Raw genomic sequence first — 23239 nt, forward strand, 5'->3', positions numbered from 1 at the left:
GAGGTCTCGCGCCAGAAGAAGACGAGGAACAGATTCTTATGGTGTCTGCCACTTCAACCGTAATCCTGGCGCCTCGGAAGAAATCTAACGCGTACGCAAGTAGCTCTGTTCTTTCCATTTTAAAGCGATGCTTTCTGTGGATCTTCCTCTCAGTTTTCTTGGACGGCTGTCTGGCTGAGCAAACTGTGTCGAGTGCGCAGACAGATTAATCAAAGCTGGGCCAATAATGGAGACAGTGCAATTAAAGAGGTGAACTTGGGGGCCTAATCATGATACCAGCGCGCTACACTCTGTAGTATACAGGGTGTCCCAACTATCATGCTGCAAGATTTAAAAATATGCGAATGCCACGTAGCTGAACAGAACCAAGGTAATGCTGTTTGCCGTCGCTTGGAGTTACTCAGAGTATTTTTTTGCATTCCGCCTAATTAGATAATTAGTCAAATTAATAAATGAACTTCTCAAATGTTATAAGTAGATGAAAAGTGTGAATGAGAAAATGGTCGAGCAACATGAGAAACTACCGATACAGCTTTCTGGTGCTCAATAAGTGCTACATAAAAGTGTTTTTCTGAGCGTGAATGAAGCTCGCGAATACGCGTAAGACTGCCGCGCGACTGGCCGCTCACGGCATTTTACGTGTATTCGCGGGCTTCTTTCACGCTCGGAAAAACTACGAGCTTTATTCTATTTAAAAAAAGTTTAAACAACGAGCTTAGTCTGCAATGAAACCGATGGCAGTGTCAACCCATCTTCGTAACGTCAGCCCCATCGAAATGTCCCAAAAATAAATTTAATTATGGTGTTTTACGTCGCGGGACCACGATATGATTATGAGACACGCCGTAGTGGGAGACTCCGGAATAATTTTTAACACTGCATGGGATTCATTAACGTGCACCCAGTGCACAGTACAGGGTCGTTTTTTTTGCATTTCGCAACCCATTGAAATACGGCCGCCACGGCCGGGTTTCGATTCTTCGCCCTCGGGCTTGGCAGCGCAACTCTATAGTCACTACAACACCACTGCGGGTATCCGCAAATTCTATATGAACTTCGGTACATTCGCTGACGTCATCATACCTCGTGGGTGAAGCAGCTCTCTGACCAGGACAAAGTGGCGAGAACACAAGAAAACCCGACACTCCGCTTTGTCCTCGTCAGTGCGCTGCATCACCCACACGGCATGATGATTAGTCACCAACTCGCCCAACTTTCCACACCACTGGACGTCAACGGCACCGCGATCGGTGCGTGTAATTAAATCAGCAGCACTTCGGATTTCAAATATTTCGCTTGTAAAATGTTTTATTGCATCCTTGCCGAAATAATCAACCACCTTAACACAATCTCACGTTTCACTTAACCATTTTCGGGCTCACATTTCGCGAATAGTGTCCACATACGTGGACGTGAAATAATTTTGCCAATTCTGTTCTGTAGTGGCAGCGAAAAAAAAACCCACGAAAACTGATGTGCGGGTCAATTGACCCAATGTTACTACAGTTCACTTCAGACTACGAAGTATTGCTACAGATGATCACTTTACTAAACGCACTACCATATTTGACAGGCATCGATTCGGAATGTGCTGTCAGAAAGGGTGACGCAGTAGTTTTTCGTTCCTCTTGATGCCTCCAGAGAATATTTAACTTATACATGAGGTTCGCGCCGGTGATTCAAATCGTTTCAGAAAAAGATATTCGACATACTTACTGTGTACTATACTGAAATTTATTTACTCTGTAGTTACATGGACTCACTAGAAAGTGCACAAAGATTTCTACCGTCGTTGCTTTCTTCCAATAGAATCTGTAGAACCTTAGAACAAAACAATATTAATTTGCACTTTTTTTTGTACAGTGCACAGCAATTCGTGGCTTTAAGTACACCTTTAATTCACCTTTAATTCACCCTTAAGTAACGCGAGTGGCGCTGCAACTCCCGCAGGTCTCCGACCGAGTTGCGATCGTCGGTGTCGGGAGGGTCCACGCTCGGCCCGGTCTCCGAGCACACCGAGAATGCGAGCAACCCGGCCATGGAGGCACTGCGCAACCTGAAGCCGCCGGCCAAGGGCGGCTCTCCGGCCACCGACGTCGACAGCAGCCTGATGCATGGCGTTCACGTGAGCGCCATGCTTGCCGCCTGCCTGGGCTCGTGCGTTGCCGGCACGACGCTGGGCTTCGCGTCGGTCGCCATGCCTTCCATCGAGCGCGAGTCCTGGTACAACCTGGCAAACAGCGAGCCCGGAAACCACTTGATCGCCGACTCCCTCATGTTGGGCGCCGCCGGAGGCGCCCTCTTCTCGGGTGAGATGAAGCCCGTGAATAAGACAAAAGCGGCAGGTCGACGAAGACGACATTGTAATTGTTTTACTGAAGGGCCGGCGGGCTAAGCACACTAAACATTTACACTTTTACGAGTGTATAAAGGGTATTTGGTTGTCCCATGACTGACACCCTCACATTTAGACGTGAGACCGAAGTGTTAAAGGGGACTATTTAATGTAGTATGTTTGCCGACTTTTTCTGGCAAATAAAAATGAGGATTGCTGCGACAGACGACACGAAAATTGCATTAATTAACGCTTTCAATGGTATCGCTGTCAAATTCACGGGTTACCCGCACACAAATAGGAACGAAGAGGACAACAAAAATGCCCACTATCAACTCAAAGGTCAGCGGCAGAAAAGAAGGAAGGCGCAATCACACATCAGTGCAATGCTCGAGGGAAGGCAACCAGCACCAACCCGTAAATTATAGACACGTACAAGTAATTGCGAAAGATAACCGTTTATGTATGGGAGAATTGTCATGCCTAAACAGTTCTCTGGATGACCGTTGAGTTCAGACGAAACACGACTAAACAGCTCTGGGTAGACGCCCTTGACTGGCTAACACTCCTAGGGCTTGACCTACTGCACATAAGCAAATACACGAGAAACTGGACGGAGGAAGTACCACCACCGTAGCATAACTGGTAAAATGCCTCAGGCGCCCGTCATACGGAAGTTGTCGGTTTGGCTCCCTCAGCTCATAATATCTTTTCTGCCACTCTCATTTCCTGTTTCATTGTTATTTCTGCATTTCATTTAAACAACACACTTAATTTTTGTTATGCTTTACACGGCTTCCAGTTACTTGGTGACCTAGTAACTCGGCTTCCAGTTACTTGCCTGCTGGCGTCGTTTGGTTATTAATAGCGGAATATGCAGGGTGTTTCAGCGAACACTTTCAAAAATGTTTACTGGTTGCCTGTGACTGACTGCACAATTCTAGTTCATGAGCTGGTCTACTCGAAGAGGTGGACATTACTTGCGCAAGAAATTGAAATGGTTGATATACTAATTAACAAATATTCACTAATTAAGTTTTCACTAATTACCTTATGGCCCAAATTGCAATTTCCGAATTCTAGCCGTAGACTTCACAAAGCGGGTCCACTTGGAACGAATTCTCAGGATGGCACCAGTTTCGAGATATAATTCCTGAACTTTACAGAGAAATGCACTGGCGTTTCAGTACTTTCTTAACAAAACGTGGTTTGTTAAAAGTAACTGGAACGTCAATGCATTTCTCCGAACTATTCGGGAATGAATGTCTCGAAACTGGTGTCATGCTAAGAATTAGTTCCAAGTGGATACGTCTTGTAAACTTCACAGCTAGAATTTGTAAATTGCAATACGGGCCATGAGGTTATTTAAGTTCAGGGTGGTAAAAGGTTGGTATGTGCGAAACATACACTGTGCAGAATTTAAGGGTGTTCTGGCGCTTGAACATTTCAAGCAAATAAAAAGCCATACGAGCTCTTTTTCCACGTGGTTTGCCCCAATTCAATGCTCGAGCAAATCATAGAGTCACAGTAGGCTACAGATGTCATCCTGCTACATCATGTATGTGGCATCCCTGGTGGTGAAGTGGAGAGAGGGCTATCAGAGCAACTAGAGGCACCACCGCGCTCTTAAGCCGCTGCAGTATCGGCGGTAGCGTTGCTGGAGTGGCCGAGAGGTGCTACTTCCGGGTGGCAACGTCTCGTGCCATCGTTGGAATTTAGGCGAGCTGCTACATGTCTTTTTCCATCCTCTTTATTACAGCGTAAGCTGTTATGGGCTCATTCCAATAGCAGTGTTGGTTCGCGATGATGCCGCCGGCGGCGGCAGCCGGCGTCGGGCCGTAACCGCTATTGCCGGAAATGCGAAAAAAGTGCGCGTTTTCCGCCGGGATCGAGCCCGCGCCCGCTGAGTGGGAGCCAGATACTCTACCAGTGAACCAAGCAAGCGCTTCCTATCGGGCGGCGGAAAACGCCCTATAAGGCAAGCAACCAGGGGCAAACGACCCGAGCCTCCATCCACCAGTGTTGTGGCGCCATCTAGGTAAGGTGCCTGCAAACGCGGCGCGCCCGACATGTAAGTTGCAGTTGGAAGGCTTGATCGGGCTCAGCAGACTGCTGTGCAGAGAGCATTACAAGCCGCAGCTCGCCGTCGACGCCGGGCGGACAGTTCAGATCGTTCTCGTCAAAACGAGGTGAACAGACTGCCGCGAAGACCCTGTTGTGCATGGTGCCCAAATTGGAGCTACTTTTGAGCTGCTCCACCAGCTTACGCTGTGACTGTGCTGCGTGTGCCGCGCAGGCCTGCGACTTTTTTTATATATTGTTACGGGGAGATTATATATACAATGAATATATTTACAAGGTAAGGCGCAGAACGCTACAGCAATGGTTCAGGAGAGCGCGTGCACACCAGAAAGCCACGCCGTCGTCGTCGTCCAAGCACCGCCCACAGGATCGCCGCTCGTGACTTTACCCGCCGGCGGCAGAAGCACCGTCTCGGTGCAATAAGGGCCCGGGCCGAGAGTGGTACGGTTTACTCCGCAAGACATGGACTATGTCACTCGCGTTTGTTGCAGAGGCTGACTTAGGATTTAGCGGAGCGATTTCATAGGTCATCATGATTTAATAGGTTATCATCCTCATCATAGGTCATCAAAGGCCGGTCATCAGGTGTGCGCCAATCGGCTAGATTTCGATAACGTGTCCTGAAGGTCGTGTTCGGTCTTGTAGCAGCGACGACAGGGGCGACCGGGTGGGTAGCAGCATTACCGTTATCAAAGGCGGGTAAAATGCCCATATTCGCCACCTCGTGGCGAAGAACGGCCTGAATTAGCGAAATTGTAGCCAGGTTGTTGCTTTCCATGCCGTCATGAGGTGTAACGGGTGCCATGGCCTCGAGTTCTCGACGGACGATACTGGTAGACGTTTTCTGGAGCTTGCGCTTGCCGAAGCGTGGCTAAACATCGCAGGAGGACGTGGCAGCCGTATTAGGAAGTCGGTCGAAGCGGTGAGGGATACGTTGACTTTTGGCCTGCTCAAAACGTCGACATCCAGCGATGACCGACTCCACTGTAGAGCAGTTCTTACACAGTAGCAGATTGAATGCGTCATCGGCTATGCTTTCAGTACGTGTCCCACTTTGTCCGCTTCAGGCATGTCTTGTCGACCTTGTGGCACAGAGACAGCACGTCCTGAATATATGAGATGTACGGCTGTGTGGACGTCTGAGCACGAATTGCGAGTTCCTGCTTTTCCGCTAGTTGTCGTCCGATAGGTCTCCCAAATAGATCGCGTAATTTCTTCTTACAGACGTCCCAACTTGTCATATCTGCCTCATGCATCTCGAACTAGAGTCTTACAGTGCCCCGCAAATAGAAGATGACACTCGCAAGCGTTATCGTCGGGTCCCACTTGTTAGTGCGGCTGACGCGCTCATACATTGCCAGCCATTCATCGACGTCCACGGCGCTTGTGCCGTTGAATGTCCCGGGATCACGAGGGTTCAAGAGAATGACCGGTGATGGGTCTTGCTCACACTGGTTCGCTTGGTCGGTCATTGTGGTGGCAGCAACGCGCGATCCGCTGCGAAGATCCAGTTCTCGGTGTTGTAGCGAGCTTACCACGCACCTCCACCAAATATGTTACGGGGATATTATATATACAATGGATATATTTACAAGGTAAGGCGCAAAACGCTACAGCAATGGTTCAGCAGAGCGCGTGCACACCAGAAAGCAACGCCGTCGTCGTCGTCCAAGCACCGACCACAGGATCGCCGCTCGTGACATTATAAACGTCTCGGAAAGCAAATTACTTCGACGGACGTCTGAAAACTAGGGGAGTGATAGAACAAAACTTATCTCTGTAAAAAAAAAAAAAAAAGAACGTAATGTGCATTCCGGCAGAACACAAATCACCCTTTCATATGGGTGTATTAGTTCACTCAAACACCCTTTTTAGGGGTGTAAATGTGCCAGTTATGTACACAAAACATCTCAAGGGTGCGATTTTTTTTGTGTGTTGTGCATTTATTAGGTGCCTGTGGGAAGCCTGTTCAATCCTAATGAAGCCCAAAGGCAGCTCATGGACAGAATAATCTTTCAAGTCGATTCTTATTACACGCTGTGGTATTACGAACTTGAAAAGCAATCTTTTTTTTTAAGTTAAGTGCCAGAGTCATAGGCTGAAAGCAACATTGCCATGTAGTACATAGTAGTACATGGCGGAATGTACGCGTATTTGTTACATTAAAAACCCACTTTCCATTGCATTAACAGAGATACCAAGACGCACAATTGGATGAGTTCATGCTGCAACCTGCGATTTTCTTATCTCATAGTATTCGAAACGTACTTCACGGGTGCTCATCGTCGTCTTTGACGACACATGGTCTGTTCAAAATTAATGTCAATTTTCTCGATTGCCGATGGCAATAACATGATTCAACCACTTCCATACAGTTCCGCATGCATTTTATTTTGTGCAATGTGCATTACAATGGGATTGATCGCGACTTGCAATACAATCTACAGAAATTCTCATGAGGGTTATGTAAACGGCGTCGATTGCTGCAAGAGAAAGAGGCGGCCGCCTCCATCAAGCTGGTCAGTACAGTAGCTTTTGTGCGGCTGCTTCATCCCTGTATTACAAAAAATATGCAGATCTAAAACAATTCCCTGATCAGTGTGAACCTTTCGTGGAGCTATTATTGAAATGGTATATATATATATATATATATATATATATATATATATATATATATATGGAGAGAGAGAGAGAGACATTTATTTGAGTGGAAAACATTTTAAGGAGCGGTGGTCGGAGCCTCTCAGTCCAGGGCCCCACTGGCCTCTGCCGCCTGCCTGACCTGGCTAATTAGGGACTTTTGTGCTGCCAAGTCAGAACTAACTTTCCCCCTTTTATTCCAGCGTATTTGGCGTAAACTGTCGCGCGCACATGCGCTCTCACGCGCCCGTGCTACGCAATGTGACACGCCATAGAGTTTCATACAACAATCACTAGAGGGAAATGTGGCGCTAGTGTATATACGGGAGCTGCAAACAGGGCAATTCAGTCAGCACGGGAATTATGGGTATTATATGGATTTGCCTAAACTACGTCCTTCTGGCTGTCGCGTTCTGTCACTGATCTCAGGGGCGTGTGTCTGTTAAAAGAGATGAGGTTGGACGACGCATGTCAACACAGCAAGCAGGTTTTAATTTCCAACAAACTCAGAATTCAAAATAAAACTCACTCAAACTAACACACACTGAAGGAAAAACTACCAACAATTGTACAACTTAATATTCACTAAACATATATGCCCTTAATTTCACCTACGTTAGTTCTGGCCGTTTCTCACACGAAATTCAGGCAACCTTAGCCTATGACTGCGACGCTACAAACATGGAATCTGGATGTTTCTATGCTACAAACATGAAAACATGGATTCCCGGCGCTAATCTCGATGGGCCTTTCTCACTGTCGCTGTTTTCGCCGACCGTCGCACAATCATTGCTGCCTTGAAGTCATTCCGTCAACTCGTTCGTCTCCGAAGCCTGTTTAACCCGGTCGCTGTTGTTGACGTGGCAGAGGCGCCTGACGGGTTAGGCCTAACGACGTGCTAGGCCGCCGCTTCCGTCCAGCTCCTTTCTCAAATGCCGACGTGGCGTTCCGGGGATCATTGAACACGCTGGTCTGCCGATGAAGGGGGATCCTCTCTGGAGTGCCCGGCCATGCCGTGTGATGCTGTAGCCAGTCCAGGAGCCTCGCTCGAACGTCTCCGAGGTCGACGGCTGCACCTCGGACTGCCCGCGTCACGGACTGAAACCATTGTGCATTGTGCATATTGAAACCATTGTACACGTGCATGGACGCATGGACAAACGGAACCGCTGTAATTATCAGCAATTATGCGTGCTTGCAGAGTCTTATTAGCATCTGCATTAAAAAAAGTATAAACGGATTTGAAATTTAGGCCTATTTAGGCTCAGATAAGCCGCAATAAACGAAGCCGCAAGAACGCCTGAAGCCCCATGCACAAAGATCAGGCAAATCCCTGTACTACCCGTCATTCCCATGGTGGCTGACCGATCGCAGCGCCTCTAGTAGCAAACTCTCTGTGACACACGCAGCGATCAATTCAAAGAGCTAGTTGGAATTGGCGCAATAGAAGTACACGTATGATTGAGACATTGTGGTCAGAGCATCGCGCTGCTGTGGTTTGATCCCACAATCAGCCATTTAGTTCAAATTTATTTAAGTGTGAACTATCCGGGAAGACAGCAGCAGCCCCCAGCAGCCAAGGTCAGCGAAGTCCCGTACCGGCCGTGATGGCTTAGGGGATATGACGTTGCGCTGCTAAGCCCGAGGGCGTGCGATCAAATCCCGCCCGCGGCAGCCGCGTTTCGGTGCAAAAAAAAAAAAAAAACGGTGCAAAAATGCGAAAAAACTCGTGTGTTTACTGCGCCTCGGGTGCACGTCAAGAACCCCAGGAGGTCCAAATTCATCCGGAGGGCTCCACTACGGCGTGCCTCGTAATGATATAGTTGTTTTGGCATATTAAAAACCCCGGATTTTGTTATTTTTTTAGGGTAAGTCGTATAGTGTTCGCAAAGAAATCTTCGCTTTCCTGAAATGAAATTGAATTGAATTCAATTGAATAAATCCAGCCTTCTTGGTTTCCCTCATTCCCCCTCGGCCTTTGTTATGCAGGATTTCCGCTGTGGATCCTGGGAAGCCGGAAGACGATACTGGCATGCGCCATGGGGCTGTCCGTCTCGTGGATCGTGCTGGCAGCATCCTTCAACCTGGTCGTGCTATTCCTAGCGAGGCTATCGTGCGGTCTGTGGCTCGGCCTCATCACCATCGGCGTCAGCCTGTACGTGGCCGAGGTGGCACCTGTCAAGAAACGGGCCTTCTACACAGGACTCACCGAGGTGCGAACGAAAGTCCTTGACGGTTACGTCCATCAAAGATTTACAAAAGAATTATATCAAGCTAGATTAGAATGCTGCACTTGTGGTATACCATATATTATCAATTAGTTGGCGTCAAAGAGGTTCATTGAAGAGTGGTCCCATACCCAGTGGCGTTCAGCCAGTGACCCAAGTTAGCATCAAAGAGGGTCAGGGAAGAGCGGTGCATACGCATTGCCACTTGCCCAGTGACCCTAGTTGGTCCGGCGGTTGCTTTCGAAGCCGGTTCCGTCAGCACAGCAGCCCATGCTCAACCCATTAGAGCGTGCACTATCCAGTAACCCAAGTTTGTTGCAAAACGATTATAGATAGATAGATAGATAGATAGATAGATAGATAGATAGATAGATAGATAGATAGATAGATAGATAGATAGATAGATAGATAGATAGATAGATAGATAGATAGATAGATAGATAGATAGATAGATAGATAGATAGATAGATAGATAGATAGATAGATAGATAGATAGATAGATAGATAGATAGCCGCAGGAAAGGGGATCAGGTACCCTAAGACTGCTAGTCGCAATAATAATTGAAGGCATCAATATTTTGTTGCACAGACGTGCACCCTATAATTACACATTGGGAAAGCAATTGCTAATGAACTCTACAAACCGAGTAAATAAATGAGGCACCTAAGCGCAAAAATACAAATTTGCTTAAACATAACAATCATGTAAGTTAAAACGCTTTCATCATAAAGAAAAAAGAAAGAACACGTCGTAGATCGGAAGGAAATAAATAACAAAACATTTCAAGGAAAGCACAGATTCAAATGTACAGATGAGGCACACTACAATTCTCAAGACAAAAAGAAATTGCGCATCTTGAAATCCGCGCACGAAGTTAGATCAATGTCATTTATTGTCATATTATTTAATAGCTTTGGAAGGTACACGCGTCGTAGCTTTGTACACGAGTCGAGTAGGGAGGAACACTTTTATTTAGGTCTGCTATTTCTTGAAGTAAAGGGCAGACGCATTAGAAGATGGCTGAGGTGTGGTCTGATGGAACTTTATATGACGTGGGCGGAAGACAGGTGTAATTGGCGATCGCTCAGAGAGGCCTTCATCCTGTGTCACCAGAACTAAATAAGGGTGGGTGGCAACGCATCACTGATTCCTGTAATGCAGCAGTTCTTGACAGTATCAGCTTGGGGCTAGTTCACTGAATAAAGTAGGATTACACTGCTCCACAACGTCAAGAGATGAGTAAATGCACGTGCTGCATTTATTGGCGGCCGAAAGGAACGTTTAATTAGGCGTTATGATAGACTAAACAATTGCAGCATCACTGTACTGTAATGCAGTGCATTTCAGAATGAACTCAAATGGTTTGTGCACAAACAACATGTCTCCGCGTCGGTTCCGCGTGCCGTGCCAGTAAAGTATTGATTTTCGATAATATTGCTACGAGAGAGACATTCAGCCTGGGGCAGATGACGAAGAAGACGGTTCTCTCTGGTGCTGGCGGCTGTCCACCATCTTGGCTACTGTTTCTCTCCCATACTGTAAACACAGTGTAAATAGTCCCGCCTTGTGTCGTTTTACGTAACATCATTTTGGTGGAGGTGCGGGGTAGTTCCCTGTTTCGATCACGGAGCTGGACTGCTCAGCCTCGGCTGGACTGCTTCAGCCGCTCTCCATCCCGACCGAACCATTCTTCCGTGTTGGGTTGGACCTTCTCGGTCCTTTTCCTGAGTCACGATCCGGCAACAAGTAGGGTCGCCGTTGCTATCGATTATGCGACCAGGTATGCAATCACTCGAGCGCTCCCCACCAGCACTGCTACTGACGTTGCGTATTTCTTGCTCCACGATGTTATTCTGCACCATGGCGCCCCTAGCCAATTGCTCACAGATCGAGGCCGCGCATTTTTATCACGAGTAATCGACGATCTGTAGCGCTCCTCCTCAACGCAGCACAAGTTGACGACTGCCTACCATCCCAAACAAATGGCCTCACCGAGCGACTAAATCGCACCCTCACGGACATGCTCTCAATGTATGTTTCATCTGACCACCGTGACTGGGACCTGGCGTTACCTTACGTGACCTTCGCGTACAATTCAACGCGTCACGATACCGCCAGTTATTCACCCTTTTATATGCTCCTTGGCCGTGAACCGACGTTACCAATGGACACCCTACTACCAGCTGCTGCCGCGTCGCCTAGCGAATATGCACGTGATGCCATCGCTCGTGCCGATCACGCGCGTCAGATCGCCCGCTCTACACTGTTGGCCTCGCAAGCAACCCAGAAGTAAGGTCCCTGTATTGGAACATAGAGGGACCTTACCCAGAAGCGCCTCTATGACAGCCGGCATCACGACGTTCGCTTCTCACCCGATGCCTTAGTTCTCCTGTGGTGTCCATTCCGTCGTGTTGGCTTATCCCAAAAGTTGTTATCTCGATACACGGGTCCTTACCGAATCGTCCGCCAGGTCACTGACGTCACCTACGCGATTGTTCCCGTCTCTCCGACTTTACCTGCCTGCGATCGCTCCCAGTGACATAGTTCACGTCAGCAGACTGAAAGCCTATACCGCCCTCCTCCTAACGACAATGTGTGAAGTGCGCCGAGACGGCGCTTCCTCCGCCGGGGGTAATGCTACGAGAGAGACATTCAGCCTGCGGCAGACTATGAAGAAGACGGTTCTCTCTGGTGCTGGTGGCTGTCCACCATCTTGGCTACTGTGTCTCTCCCATACTGTAAATACAGTGTAAATAGTCCCGCCTTGTGTCGTTTTACGTAACAATATTTACACCAGAAAAGCAGTAACGCAGGAGCTCCAAAGCTTAAATAGTTGTCGGCGGGACTCTCTTGCTAACAATAACAGCTGTTTACTACCAGCTCTTTAAATTTAGAACGCCTTGCACATCTCCATGCTCCGATAATTGACAATATATTTTCTAAGCTTTAGAGCTTAAACTTTCATTCAAAGAAGAAGAAAAAAAGGACAAGTCGAAAATGTCATGTTCGGGCTCATTTTAAGATAAATCTAGTTTTTCCTTTCACACTAACTGTGTACGTTCGTGAACTTTCACCCGAGGAAGCCCATAATAGCTTTTTCATACTCTGCAGGAAGTTTTTAGCAGCGGATAGTTCAGCAAACCGATTACTAAACCATTACCATCCTGGTTAATTGGCACTCTATTTTTATTTCCTACGTATCTCGTCGACAAGAGCACTCCTCTCGGGTAAAAATAAATGGGAACAAGTATTTTGAATTTTGTTTCGTGTGGAATCGTGTTTGGGATTAAAATGGAGATTAATCAGGGGACTACAGTGTACAGCATCCATTAAAGCTAAATCCAAGCTTTTGGACCAAAAGAAATTCCTACAACTCTTTCTGTCATGATGCTTCTATATTGAGACGTAACTTACATTTGAGTGCTCGAACTAGTCACGCTAAGAAAACAACGTTTAACGTAGCGCTAAATGTAAATGATTCTGCTACTTTAAAAGCCCATGCTAGCCAAAAACCATGTCATTCGTACGGAGAGGGATGGAAAGCAATATAGAATTATGAACGATGCACTACCAGGGGATTGACTAGAATTTCGACGTGTTGCTTTGTAACACTGCTGTTAATTACTGCTCTTTCTTGCGTGAGAAAGCCTTCTACTTAATAACATACAGGGCATCTACTTGTCACCAATATTTTAATCATTTTTGATATGTAACGCATCTTCTTAAAAGATCCAGATCCGTAATCAATATTTTTGTAGTGATGACGACTTGCCTGGTGTGTCTTAAATACTCATTCCGCATGTTTATCGTCACTTCCTGCGCCCATGTTTCCAGAAAGCTATACAGGTATATTCTCAGTCCTCAAGAACATTCAGTCACGATTAGTGACTGAAGGGGGTATGACTTTTGCGACAAATATTTTTATAATCAATTCTCAGGTTTTACGCGCCAGATTCACGATCTGATTATCGGGTACTGAGGAATAATTTTGGCCACCTCGGGTTCTTGAACGTGCACCCCAATGCAGGGTACACGAGCCTTCATGTATTTTTTGCCCCAGTTTATATGTGGCAGCCGTGGCCGTGAATCAAACCCGCGCCCTCACGTGTAGCAGCGCAACGTCATAGCCGCTAACCAGCGCGGCAGATAAATAATTGTTTACACTTCTTTGCACGCCAGGCGGCTACCTGTTTCGGCATCGCGGCGACGTACGCGCTGGACGGCTTGCCGTGGCGACTGCAGGCCACGCTGTGGGCCACGGCGTCCCTGTCTGTGTTGAGCGTCGAGAGGTGCCTGATCGAGTGCCCGCGCTGGCTGCTCGCCCGGGGACACCAGCTCGAGGCCGACACCGCTGCCGCTCGCCTCTACGGCATGGTCCGGCCGCCGGAGCTCAGACGCGGCAGCCTTGCTCACGAAGGCGTGGCCACAAAGGCTAGCCTGCAGCACCGCGCGTTAGCCAGGCTAGTATATGCATTCTGAAAACTAGAGTTGTTCGAACAGTAATTTTATTGCATGGACACTCCAGGCGCATTTCTGCCATCGCTGTGTTGTCCCATATAATTCCAAGGGTGATAACATCGTCGTCGGGTGCCGTATGCTTACGTGCGATTCAAAGCGTTCGCAGGTGAGCCGGCTATGGTACCGAATCTCGCCTGCCAAAGGGAGGAAAGCCGGCAGGAAGGGCGCCGTCTTCTGTCACGCGCAAGGTACCGGGGGAAGGGAGAGAGGGGGTGGGCATTCTACTCCGGCGGCTGCTGCGTATGGCGCGGCTGCGCGGGCCCTGTCTTGAAAGCGCGCGCAAGGGAGGAAAGCAGGGATGAAGCGCGCCGTCTTCCGTCTCACGCAAGGCACCGGGGGTTGGGGAGGGTGTTGTCCTCCGGTGGTTCGAGAATATGCGTTCGAGAAAAGCTGGGCATTACTCACAGGGGACCCTGATCACGAGAAAGAAATTTACAGAAGAATAAAATTGGGTGGGAGTGCATACGGCAGGCATTGCCAAATCCTGACTGGGAGCTTACCACTGTCGTACAATCATTGCATTCTACCGGTGCTAACATATGGGGCAGAAACTTGGAGGTTAACAAAGAAGCTCGAGAACAACTTAAGGACCGCACAAAGAGCGATGGAACGAAAAATCTTAGGACTAACTTTAAGAGACGGGAAGAGAGCGGTGTGGATCAGAGAACAAACGGGGATAGCCGATACTCTAGTTGACATTAAGCGCAATAAATGGAGCTGGGCAGGCCATGTAGTGCGTAGGAGGGATAACCGGTGGACCATTAGGGTTACAGAATGGATACCAAGAGAAGGGAAGCGCAGTCGAGGACGGCAGAAAGTCAGGTGGGATGATGAGGTTAGGAAATTCGCAGGCGCAAGTTGGAATACGCTAGCGCAAGACAGGGGTAATTGGAGATCGCAGGGAGAGGCCTTCATCCTGCAGTGGACATAAAAATGTATGATGATGATGATGATGATGATGATGATGATGACGATGATGATGATGATGATGATGATGATGATGGGTCGACACGTTGGTGCGACACAAGGACAGATGGGATGTCGCGTTTTAGCCAATCGAGTGTTGCGATGGGTAAAGCCGATGAAGTGGACTTGGGATGTACGCGAGTACGAAGAGGCGATGGTGAGTCGTCATGGTTCGGCAGAGGGTAGCGAGATAGAGCATCGGCATCCTGATGCTTCTTGTCAGAGACCTATAGGTGACATCGAAATTGTACTACTGTAAGGGAAGCACCTGGCGACAAATTAAGGCGACCCGATAAGTTATGTAGCGATGAAAGCCAGTACAGTGCGTTATGGTCAGTAAGGGCTGTAAAATGTCGGCCGGGGAGATATGGGCGAAATTTTTGCTCTGCAAACAAGAGCTAGGCACTCCTGCTTGGTTATGGTGTAATTCTTCTCTACAGCGGTTAGAGTAAGCAATTACTCGTTCACGGGAGGTGTTATCACGTTGAAGGAGAACGGCACTGAGACCATGACTGCTAGCGTCAGTCTGAAGGATGGTGAGCGTGCTCGGATCGAAGTCACACAGCACCGGCTCCGACGTCAAGGCATGTTTCAAAGCGAGGAAATCACGTTCACATTCGTCAGCCCCAATGAAAGCTGCGTTACTTGCGAGGGGTTGATGGAGTGGGGACGCCAGCGCAGCGAAGTTTCGTATAAAGCGCCGGAAGTAAGAACCAAGTGCGAGAAAACTGCGCAGGCATTTTTGACGTAGCCGACGACGAAATTCGAGGACGGCGACAAGCTTCTCAGGGACCCCCCATGCCTCGCGCATGACAGATGATGGTGTGCTTCCCCCCCGGCTTGCTCCCTCGCGCGCACGAAAATAAAGTTGTTTCTCTCTCTCGCGCGCGCGCACGAGATTGAGCCACGATCGTCGGCTGACCCTCGCAAGCTTTCACTCGCACATACAGCGTACGGCGCGCGGCGACGATGTTATCGTGTTTGGACTTTATACGGAACATCACGGCAGAAATGCGCTTGCAGTGTCCTTCGCAATAAAAAAATTGGTGGCGTGTCTATCCTTTGAAGATGATTGGCGACGTTAATGTGATTAGCAATCTTTCTTCTGATGGGTGTGTAATTGGGGATGAATTTTTTTCTAAGTTATGATGATTATTAAATTCCCATGTTTTATCCCCATGGCATCCGTGAATGACCAAATATTATGGGCCCACCAGCAGACACAGGAAATGACAATCTCGCTGCCAACCACACTGCCAAATGATACCACGAGACAATATAATATATCTTGTCGTAATCACTGCACACCAATTAAAAGTCCGCATTACCCCCACGATCCCTAGTATCGCGGCTGCAACTTCGTTTTAGCGGCTATTCATCAAGTGACCATGCACGCTCGACGCGGAGGTGTCTGTTGTAGATGGGGCGCTATCACTTTATTATATTTAAGGCTGCATACCCCTTGTGTCGCCTTGGCACATCCATTCTGGGGGATTAGCCAAGAATAGGCTCATACAAATATCCCATACGCCGGACCGAAGTTGTCTTTTGGAGTATATACCCGGTGGAACACCCAGTGGAACATACGCAGTCATCCAACTTGTCCACTACAGCCAAACAGCAGTCAGCTACAGGATGTTCATTCGGGCACATATCCAGCTACCCACGTTTTCTACCAGTCAAGATGGCAGCCAACATATACCTAGTGGCGCAAGGAACTTGTACCACCTTGTGAAAGAGATTAGATACTAACGGACAAATCGAAAGAATGCTAGCCACTGTAAAAAAAAAGCGGAAATATTGGTCTCGAACCAACACTGGGCCGCCATTGCACACTCATCCAGTCCCAAAGCATTCACTAAATCCGTACAGTCAGCCAGAAAAATATACGGGACACGGGTTCGACGACAAATATGAATGTCTGCTCTTTTAAGGCATGATGCTTGTAGGCTTAACAGCTGACTATGTAAACGTGTCGACTACTACGGACTGGAACTTTGAATTCAAAGCTTTGTTGCCCCAGCTTCGTGGGAATTCAGTCTTTCTTTCTTTTCTTTCTCATTTTTTTCTTTTTGCTAATTCCGTGTACCGTGAATCTTTGTGGCCGGCTGAACGCACACCTTTCTGTGGGGGCCGCAGCTGTGCACTTGAAACAATGGCATCTTGGCTTTAAACTTCTGCAGCAGCACTTTCAGGGTATCATGCTGAACGTCGGAACCCACGTTAGATTATGCTTAGGGGGTAGTGAAGACTGGTTTTGTTTTCCTAGTTATCACCAGTAAATCCCTCGGTTTAAATGTTGGGTACGAAGCAAGCAAAGCTAAGATTTAGACCATTTTGATTGACCCTGTAGCCAACAGATGTCTAGCGGTCCAGAAAAAGGTTCTGACCCGTGTAGCTCTTTCGTGATTAGCATGTTGAGACTCTGCCCTCGAACTCGGAACATCAGGCACAAGATACTTAGCCAGGCCTCATGTTCTAGTCTCATGTGTCATGTTGCAGAAGTGTATAAATCTGTTATAAATAGTGTAGCCCCTCATGACTGACCCACTGTGCCGTGCCCTGAGACTCGGTGTATTAACTTCTTTTCTTCTTTTGGGGGTTTGACGTGAAAAAACCAGTTCTGATTCTGAGGCACGCCGTAGTGGAGGGCTCCGGATTAATTTTGACCACCTGGGGTTCTTTAACGTGCACTACAACGCAAGCAAACGGGCGTTTTGCATTTCGTCTCCATCGAAATGCGGCCGCCGCGGCCGGGATTCGATCCCGCGATCTCGTGCTCAGCAGCGCAATGCCTTAGCTGACTGAGCCACCGCGGTGGGTATCGGTGTATTAAGCAAAAGATGCTGAAATAGGGCAATCTAGAACTAATGTTCCGGACGTCCATAAAATGATTACGACTAGTGTCGCTCTTTAATGATTGAGCTGCTTTGGCTATGCCTTGTGGCTCGGGATATCAGACACACAATGGTCAGGGTACGAAAACGCCTAATGTTCTAGAGGACTATAACAGCTGGATATGCAACTAATCGGCGAAGTCAGTGTTGTAGTACCTGCATTGCATAGATGTGCATGCTTTTATTTGACGTACCTTTTAAAACTTTATTAATAATATATGTCTTGCGATAAGTCTCCCGAAAGAAAGACTCACCAGTCTGCCGTTTGAACTTATTCAACGCCATGAGCGGGTCCTGTCGTACGGAAGAAGCTATTTAGGCCAGTTGGTAAGAAGTTTTGAGGTTTCTCGATCTGAATAATGTCTTGCATGCTGACAACCAAATCAACGCACTAGGGCTTGTTACTGTGACATTTTGGAACACCAACACATGCATGACGAGAACAAAAGAATAGCCGTGTCTTTGTTCATGACTTCTCGTGTAGTCGTCGTCTTGATTGCGCTCCTCTAGTATGATAACGCCGGTTTTCGGCAAACAATCCTCCACCTTCCCCCCGCGACTGAAAATGATGCTAATGCTTCTCAAGAATTGCCCCGGAGTGTCAGTAAAGAGCAGTGACCGCTTCTTTCGGTACCTGTAGGTAACGCTGTCATCGACAAACTCTAGACACGTAGGTGACTTCTCCCTTCTAGGAGAGCTAGGGTTTAAAGCGGGTGGAAGTATGAAATGGTTAGGCTGTCGAGATAAACAATAGGAGTTAGAGTATAGGTGAAAAAAAAGTAGGGAGCAGATTGATAGGCCGGACCGGATCCGTTACAGTCATAGGTGGAACAAAAGCAGGGAAGTCATTGATAAGATCGGATGTGTTACAGGCATGCTACAAAGGGTATTTACATAATTATACAGGGTAGGTAAATAGATTTTGATTAAGAGAGAAAATATTAAGGATATGTAGACAAAATGCTAGAGGCGTCAGCACGTATAAATTACCGAAGAATCCCGAGCGGGCTAGGTGACTTTCCGTTTCGAAGGGAACGGCAATGAATCATCATCATCGCCAGAATCGCCATTCTCATCGAGTTGGCATGTAAAACTGAGTGGAGCAGCATTCTAGACTACGGGGGCGGGGGGATAAGACGCCTGGACGCGTACACAAGACCGAAGACGTCCAACACCCGCTCCCGTGCTCTCGCAGGCGTCTATCCACGTGCCTGGCGCTGCACCTGCTGCAGGGGGCTTCGTTCACGCAGCTTTTCCTGTGTCGCGGGATGCAGACCATGGCGAGCGTGGTGGATGAGTTAGCGGTGCCGGTGGCTACCTTGGTCATGACGAGCATGCAGGCCGTTTTCGTCGTCGTGTTCGCCTCCCTGACGCGCATCACGGGACGCCGACACCTGTTGTGCGTTTCCACGGCACTGATTGCCATCTGCTTCGCTGGCTTGCAGCCCTTCGATCATTTGACATTCCGGTGCGTACCGACAGGCGAGCAGCGGGGCTATGTAGTGAGCGCCATGCAGCCTAATTGGTAGAAACATTTCTGCGGGCTAATAGGTACAGATCTGTTAGCAAAACTACCTGAACTAAAAAAAATCGTACCCAAACAAGGACATGTTGACAGGACGTGAATGTGTCGATCCTGTCAACATGTCCTTGTATGGACATTGTGGTTGTTGTTTTTTGCACTGATTTACATTACCAGATTAATTTGATAGAATGTGGGAGGATAGACCGGCTCCCGCTGCGACACAGTACTTATGGACCAGGAAATCGGTTTGCGTTGTCCTGTCTGTGCGTTGGCAGAGAAGCAGTGGCTTCGGCTTAAGTATAATGCCCTATAGAGTCATTAGCCAAATCGCCACTGGTCGTTCTGTCACCAATATCTTCTCATTAGCTACAGACAGCTGCTGTGGTTCCTCGTCGTCTTTTCAAACTATTGCTTGCAGTTGTGTTCGAGCGGGCAGTTCACTAGGCATGAATTATACGCTGATACATTTTAAAGCGTGAGCCGTTCTTAGATCGTTGCTCAGTTTCTCGCCGTTCGCGCCATCTGCAGCAAGAGAGGCGAGAGAGGCGCCAGACGATTCTTCCACCAATGAGAGAGGAATGTTCGGAGACGTAACGCAACGCTCCGTTCCCTGTAACACAACCAGATGGCGTTGCCCTCCGCACTTCACTAAAGTGCATATATATTAAAAGTACCGACGTCTACTCTTTCCTCCGCCGTCTCCTCTCCTAAAGCGCTCGTTTTTTTTTTTTTTCTTTATTTTTTTCTTGCGCAAGCAAGTCGACGGTGGCGGCCCTAGAAAGTCCACGTTGAAGCTATCAGGCCGGGCGCGTGCCGCCGCCGCCACCGGAGACTGCGGCTGCGCAGAGTGACTTTCAACATGCCTCTGAGGCGAAAAAAAAATATATAAGAAGTGAAAGCGCGCGCTATCATCGTCCAATCGGAGATACACGAGAGAGCGAAGCGGCTTTGATCAAAGGATGGCGGTTCTCTTCTTATATAGGGACTTTACACTTCACGGGCGGCGAAACCCACTGATAACGCGCGCAGTGTCGTGGAACTTTCGCGCAGTATCGTGTGGCGCCTCGCTTTTCCCTACTCGATTCGGTGGTGACGTGTGCGTTTGCCGCCGCATCGTGTTTGAACCAGATGGTGTTTAAGATCACGGTCTCGGGAGCACCACTGACCTCGATCGGCGCACTGCTGTGCACATGCGGATGCGCCAGTGCATGCTTAGAAAGCAGGCGAGCACTCTAGTGGAGCGTAGTAGTTTATACGACAACACGATAAAAAAAATCCTTCATACTGAAATGTCATGGAGGAAGCAGAACTTCTGTACCCACAAGCGAGTCGGCGAGCTCGACATCAGCAGCGGCAACGCCTAGCTCACACCACAGCTGACGCTTACTAACTTACATTGCAGACTTGTGACCGCACTGTGAGTTTATCGCAGCTAAACCAACGGCCGACTATAGAAACATATGCGATGAACTGCAGCTCATGCACAGCACACACAGCTTGTGGCAGCAAATGGTGACGACCGCTGTGTCACGCCATGTGTCGTATGGCTACAACTCTGAATCCCGACCTAGGTAGTCACGTGATTACACATGCTGACTACCCAATACTCCAGCCTACCCATCTTGGTAGTGCATACCTGTGCAACAAGTGTGTTCAACTCGATTCAGAGTTGTAGACATACGAAGCAAGGCGTGACTCGTTTATAGCAGGCGCTTGTCAGATATCGTGCCTAACCGTCGCACCAGGTAAGCGTAACTTATAAATAGGTCACCTTAGGCAAGTGTTTTGAATTTATGCAGTTTCATGGCCAAATTCTCGCAATCATGCGGTGGCACTGCCTTTTGTTGATGTCACTGCGAATTCACCAACCACACAAGCAAAAAAAGAGTACTATAGACGTTTCGAACTAACACCATCCACTTTTCAATTTCATGGAGCTTCCCACTTTACGCGGCGTTATGAGTGCGAATTTTTTCACAGAGGAGAATACGTTGAAAGTAATCCGTACGTCGAAGTAACGAGCCAAGGAGGAATTCGAGATATCCACTACCCATTCTTTCAAGCTAATTGAAATTCCACTGCCAATAAAATTTTACACTAGCCTTGCCCCTCTCCCATCTCCTTTTTTTTTTAATATAAACATTATCTCTTAGAAACACTATGGTCAAAAGTGCTGGAATGATGTCACGTGTTCACAGCACGAAAAACCAAAGCGAAGACAAGAGAGTGCCGCAAGAATTATTAGAAAATATATGACCGGAGATTATTGTTTGAAGAATACATGGTTCAGACCCATTTTCGATACACGCAGCCAATGGTCACTGCGGGGAGTGCAATTCCAAACCAGTTGGATGGCCGTGTACTCAATGAACCTCCTGGTGCTGAGCTACTCGGTCGGCCTCTGCCACCTGCCTCCGCTGCTTACCGCCGAGCTGCTCCCGGGTGCCGGATATTTGCACTACGTTGGCGCCCCTGTGGTGTGGGCCGTGCGCTGGTTCCTCGCTTTCATCGTGCTCCACTACGGCCAAGCGTTCGTGGCGTTCGCGCGCAAAGGGCACATGTCCATCATGGTCGCCGTGGCACTGGTGATGCTGTGCGGTGTCCTGGTTGCCATCATGCCCGAGACGGAAGACCGAACGCTGACTGAACTCGAGAAGCGGGTATGAATAGCGTCCGCTACTCGTACACGATATTGTGACACTGGGGACATGTGTCCCTGTTCACAGTGCAGCTATTTATTCGTTCGCTTGAAATAAGATTCGCGTTCTACAAAAATCAGCGGTCAGTTGGTTCTTGATCGTGGATGCGCAGTTGCGCTGCATAGCTGTAACGGGACGCAGTGTAAGAAAACACAACACACGCAAGACGAAGCGCAACCTAACAACTGTTTTATTCACTTTCAGAAGGCAAAGTATTTACGTAGATGAAGAAAAATAAGAAAACGAAACGAAGACGCCAAGCATGCCTGCTCCTCAAGAATCACCGACGCTTTACTGCTTTTGTCAAAATTTTATCAATGTAATTTGCTTGTTAATCGGAGCAATAGGAGTGCTGATGCATGAGTGAAATGCACGGGACAGCATATAGACTGGGTTATTTCTCTCTTCCTTCTGTTATTTTCGCGGGCCAGCACAACAGACGGTTCAAGTAACGCCGTACAACCACAAAAAAGCACGTCTCCGTTTTGGGGCGACCATGATCGTGTTTTTAGATCGTTCGAGACCGTTCTACAGAACTCTCATGTGTGCGACCACTCTACAGCTACGCATATTCTTCACCTCTACACATCTTAAAAAACGATTTTTTTGCGTTTTCAACAAACTAACAAAAACATTCCTGAGTCTAAGCTTCCTTACCCGGCTCGAGCCTTTGGCTTTTAAACAAACTAGGAAAACATTACAGAGGGTGAATGTCCGGGTAATATGGAAAGTGGGGAACCTTTGTCACCTCACTTTTCATTAGCCACACACACAGTGCCGTGCGGACGAAAGCATTTTTGTTACGCATAAGCCAATTTCCTAGGTTTCTGAAATCTAAGGGGTGTGTCACTAGTATTTTATTTAGATCAAATCTAGTGCGAATCGGCTAGTTCCACATGTAAATTGAACACTTTTCGAGCAATGAACAGTCGTTTGTACCATTAATATGAAACGGTGTTTACAGTGTATTCACAATGTCAGCAAACGTTTGCCATTACATTGCACATTATGAAAAGTTATTCTTCTTTTATTGAAGGGACCAATGGAGCATTAGGAGCAAATAAGCAGACTGTTCGCGTACTGAGGAATATTCGGTGAGGGCGAGTTATAGTGGCCTAGCAGGAAACATGCGGCTCTTGAGCATGCTCTTCTGCGTAATTTGTTGTGTTCTAAGTTTACTATATGACCATTGAGATGAAATCTATCGCACTTTCGCTTCAATATTGTTTGATCATGCACAGTTGACGATTTAAATATTCTAAAACTATTCGAGAAATATTGGTGTTCAGGAATAGTGACTATTTGATTCCAAGACCGAATCGTGCTGGGCAATATCTGATTTGTTATT

The 23239-nt window shown here is 47.8% G+C and overlaps 1 protein-coding gene across 1 annotated transcript; it reads left to right on the forward strand.

Annotated features, from left to right (window-relative positions):
* LOC119456802 (uncharacterized) lies at nt 1-22093 on the forward strand. The gene is made up of 6 exons (XM_049669084.1): nt 1-91; nt 1951-2309; nt 9047-9270; nt 13466-13746; nt 18863-19135; nt 21504-22093. The coding sequence occupies exons 1-6, from the start codon at nt 39-41 to the stop codon at nt 21856-21858; spliced, it is 1545 nt and encodes a 514-aa protein (XP_049525041.1). The 5' UTR covers nt 1-38; the 3' UTR covers nt 21859-22093.
* Nucleotides 22094-23239: the final 1146 nt, after the last annotated feature.

Source organism: Dermacentor silvarum, chromosome 6 (genome assembly GCF_013339745.2).
Source record: "Dermacentor silvarum isolate Dsil-2018 chromosome 6, BIME_Dsil_1.4, whole genome shotgun sequence".
Taxonomy (NCBI): Eukaryota; Metazoa; Arthropoda; class Arachnida; order Ixodida; family Ixodidae; genus Dermacentor; species Dermacentor silvarum.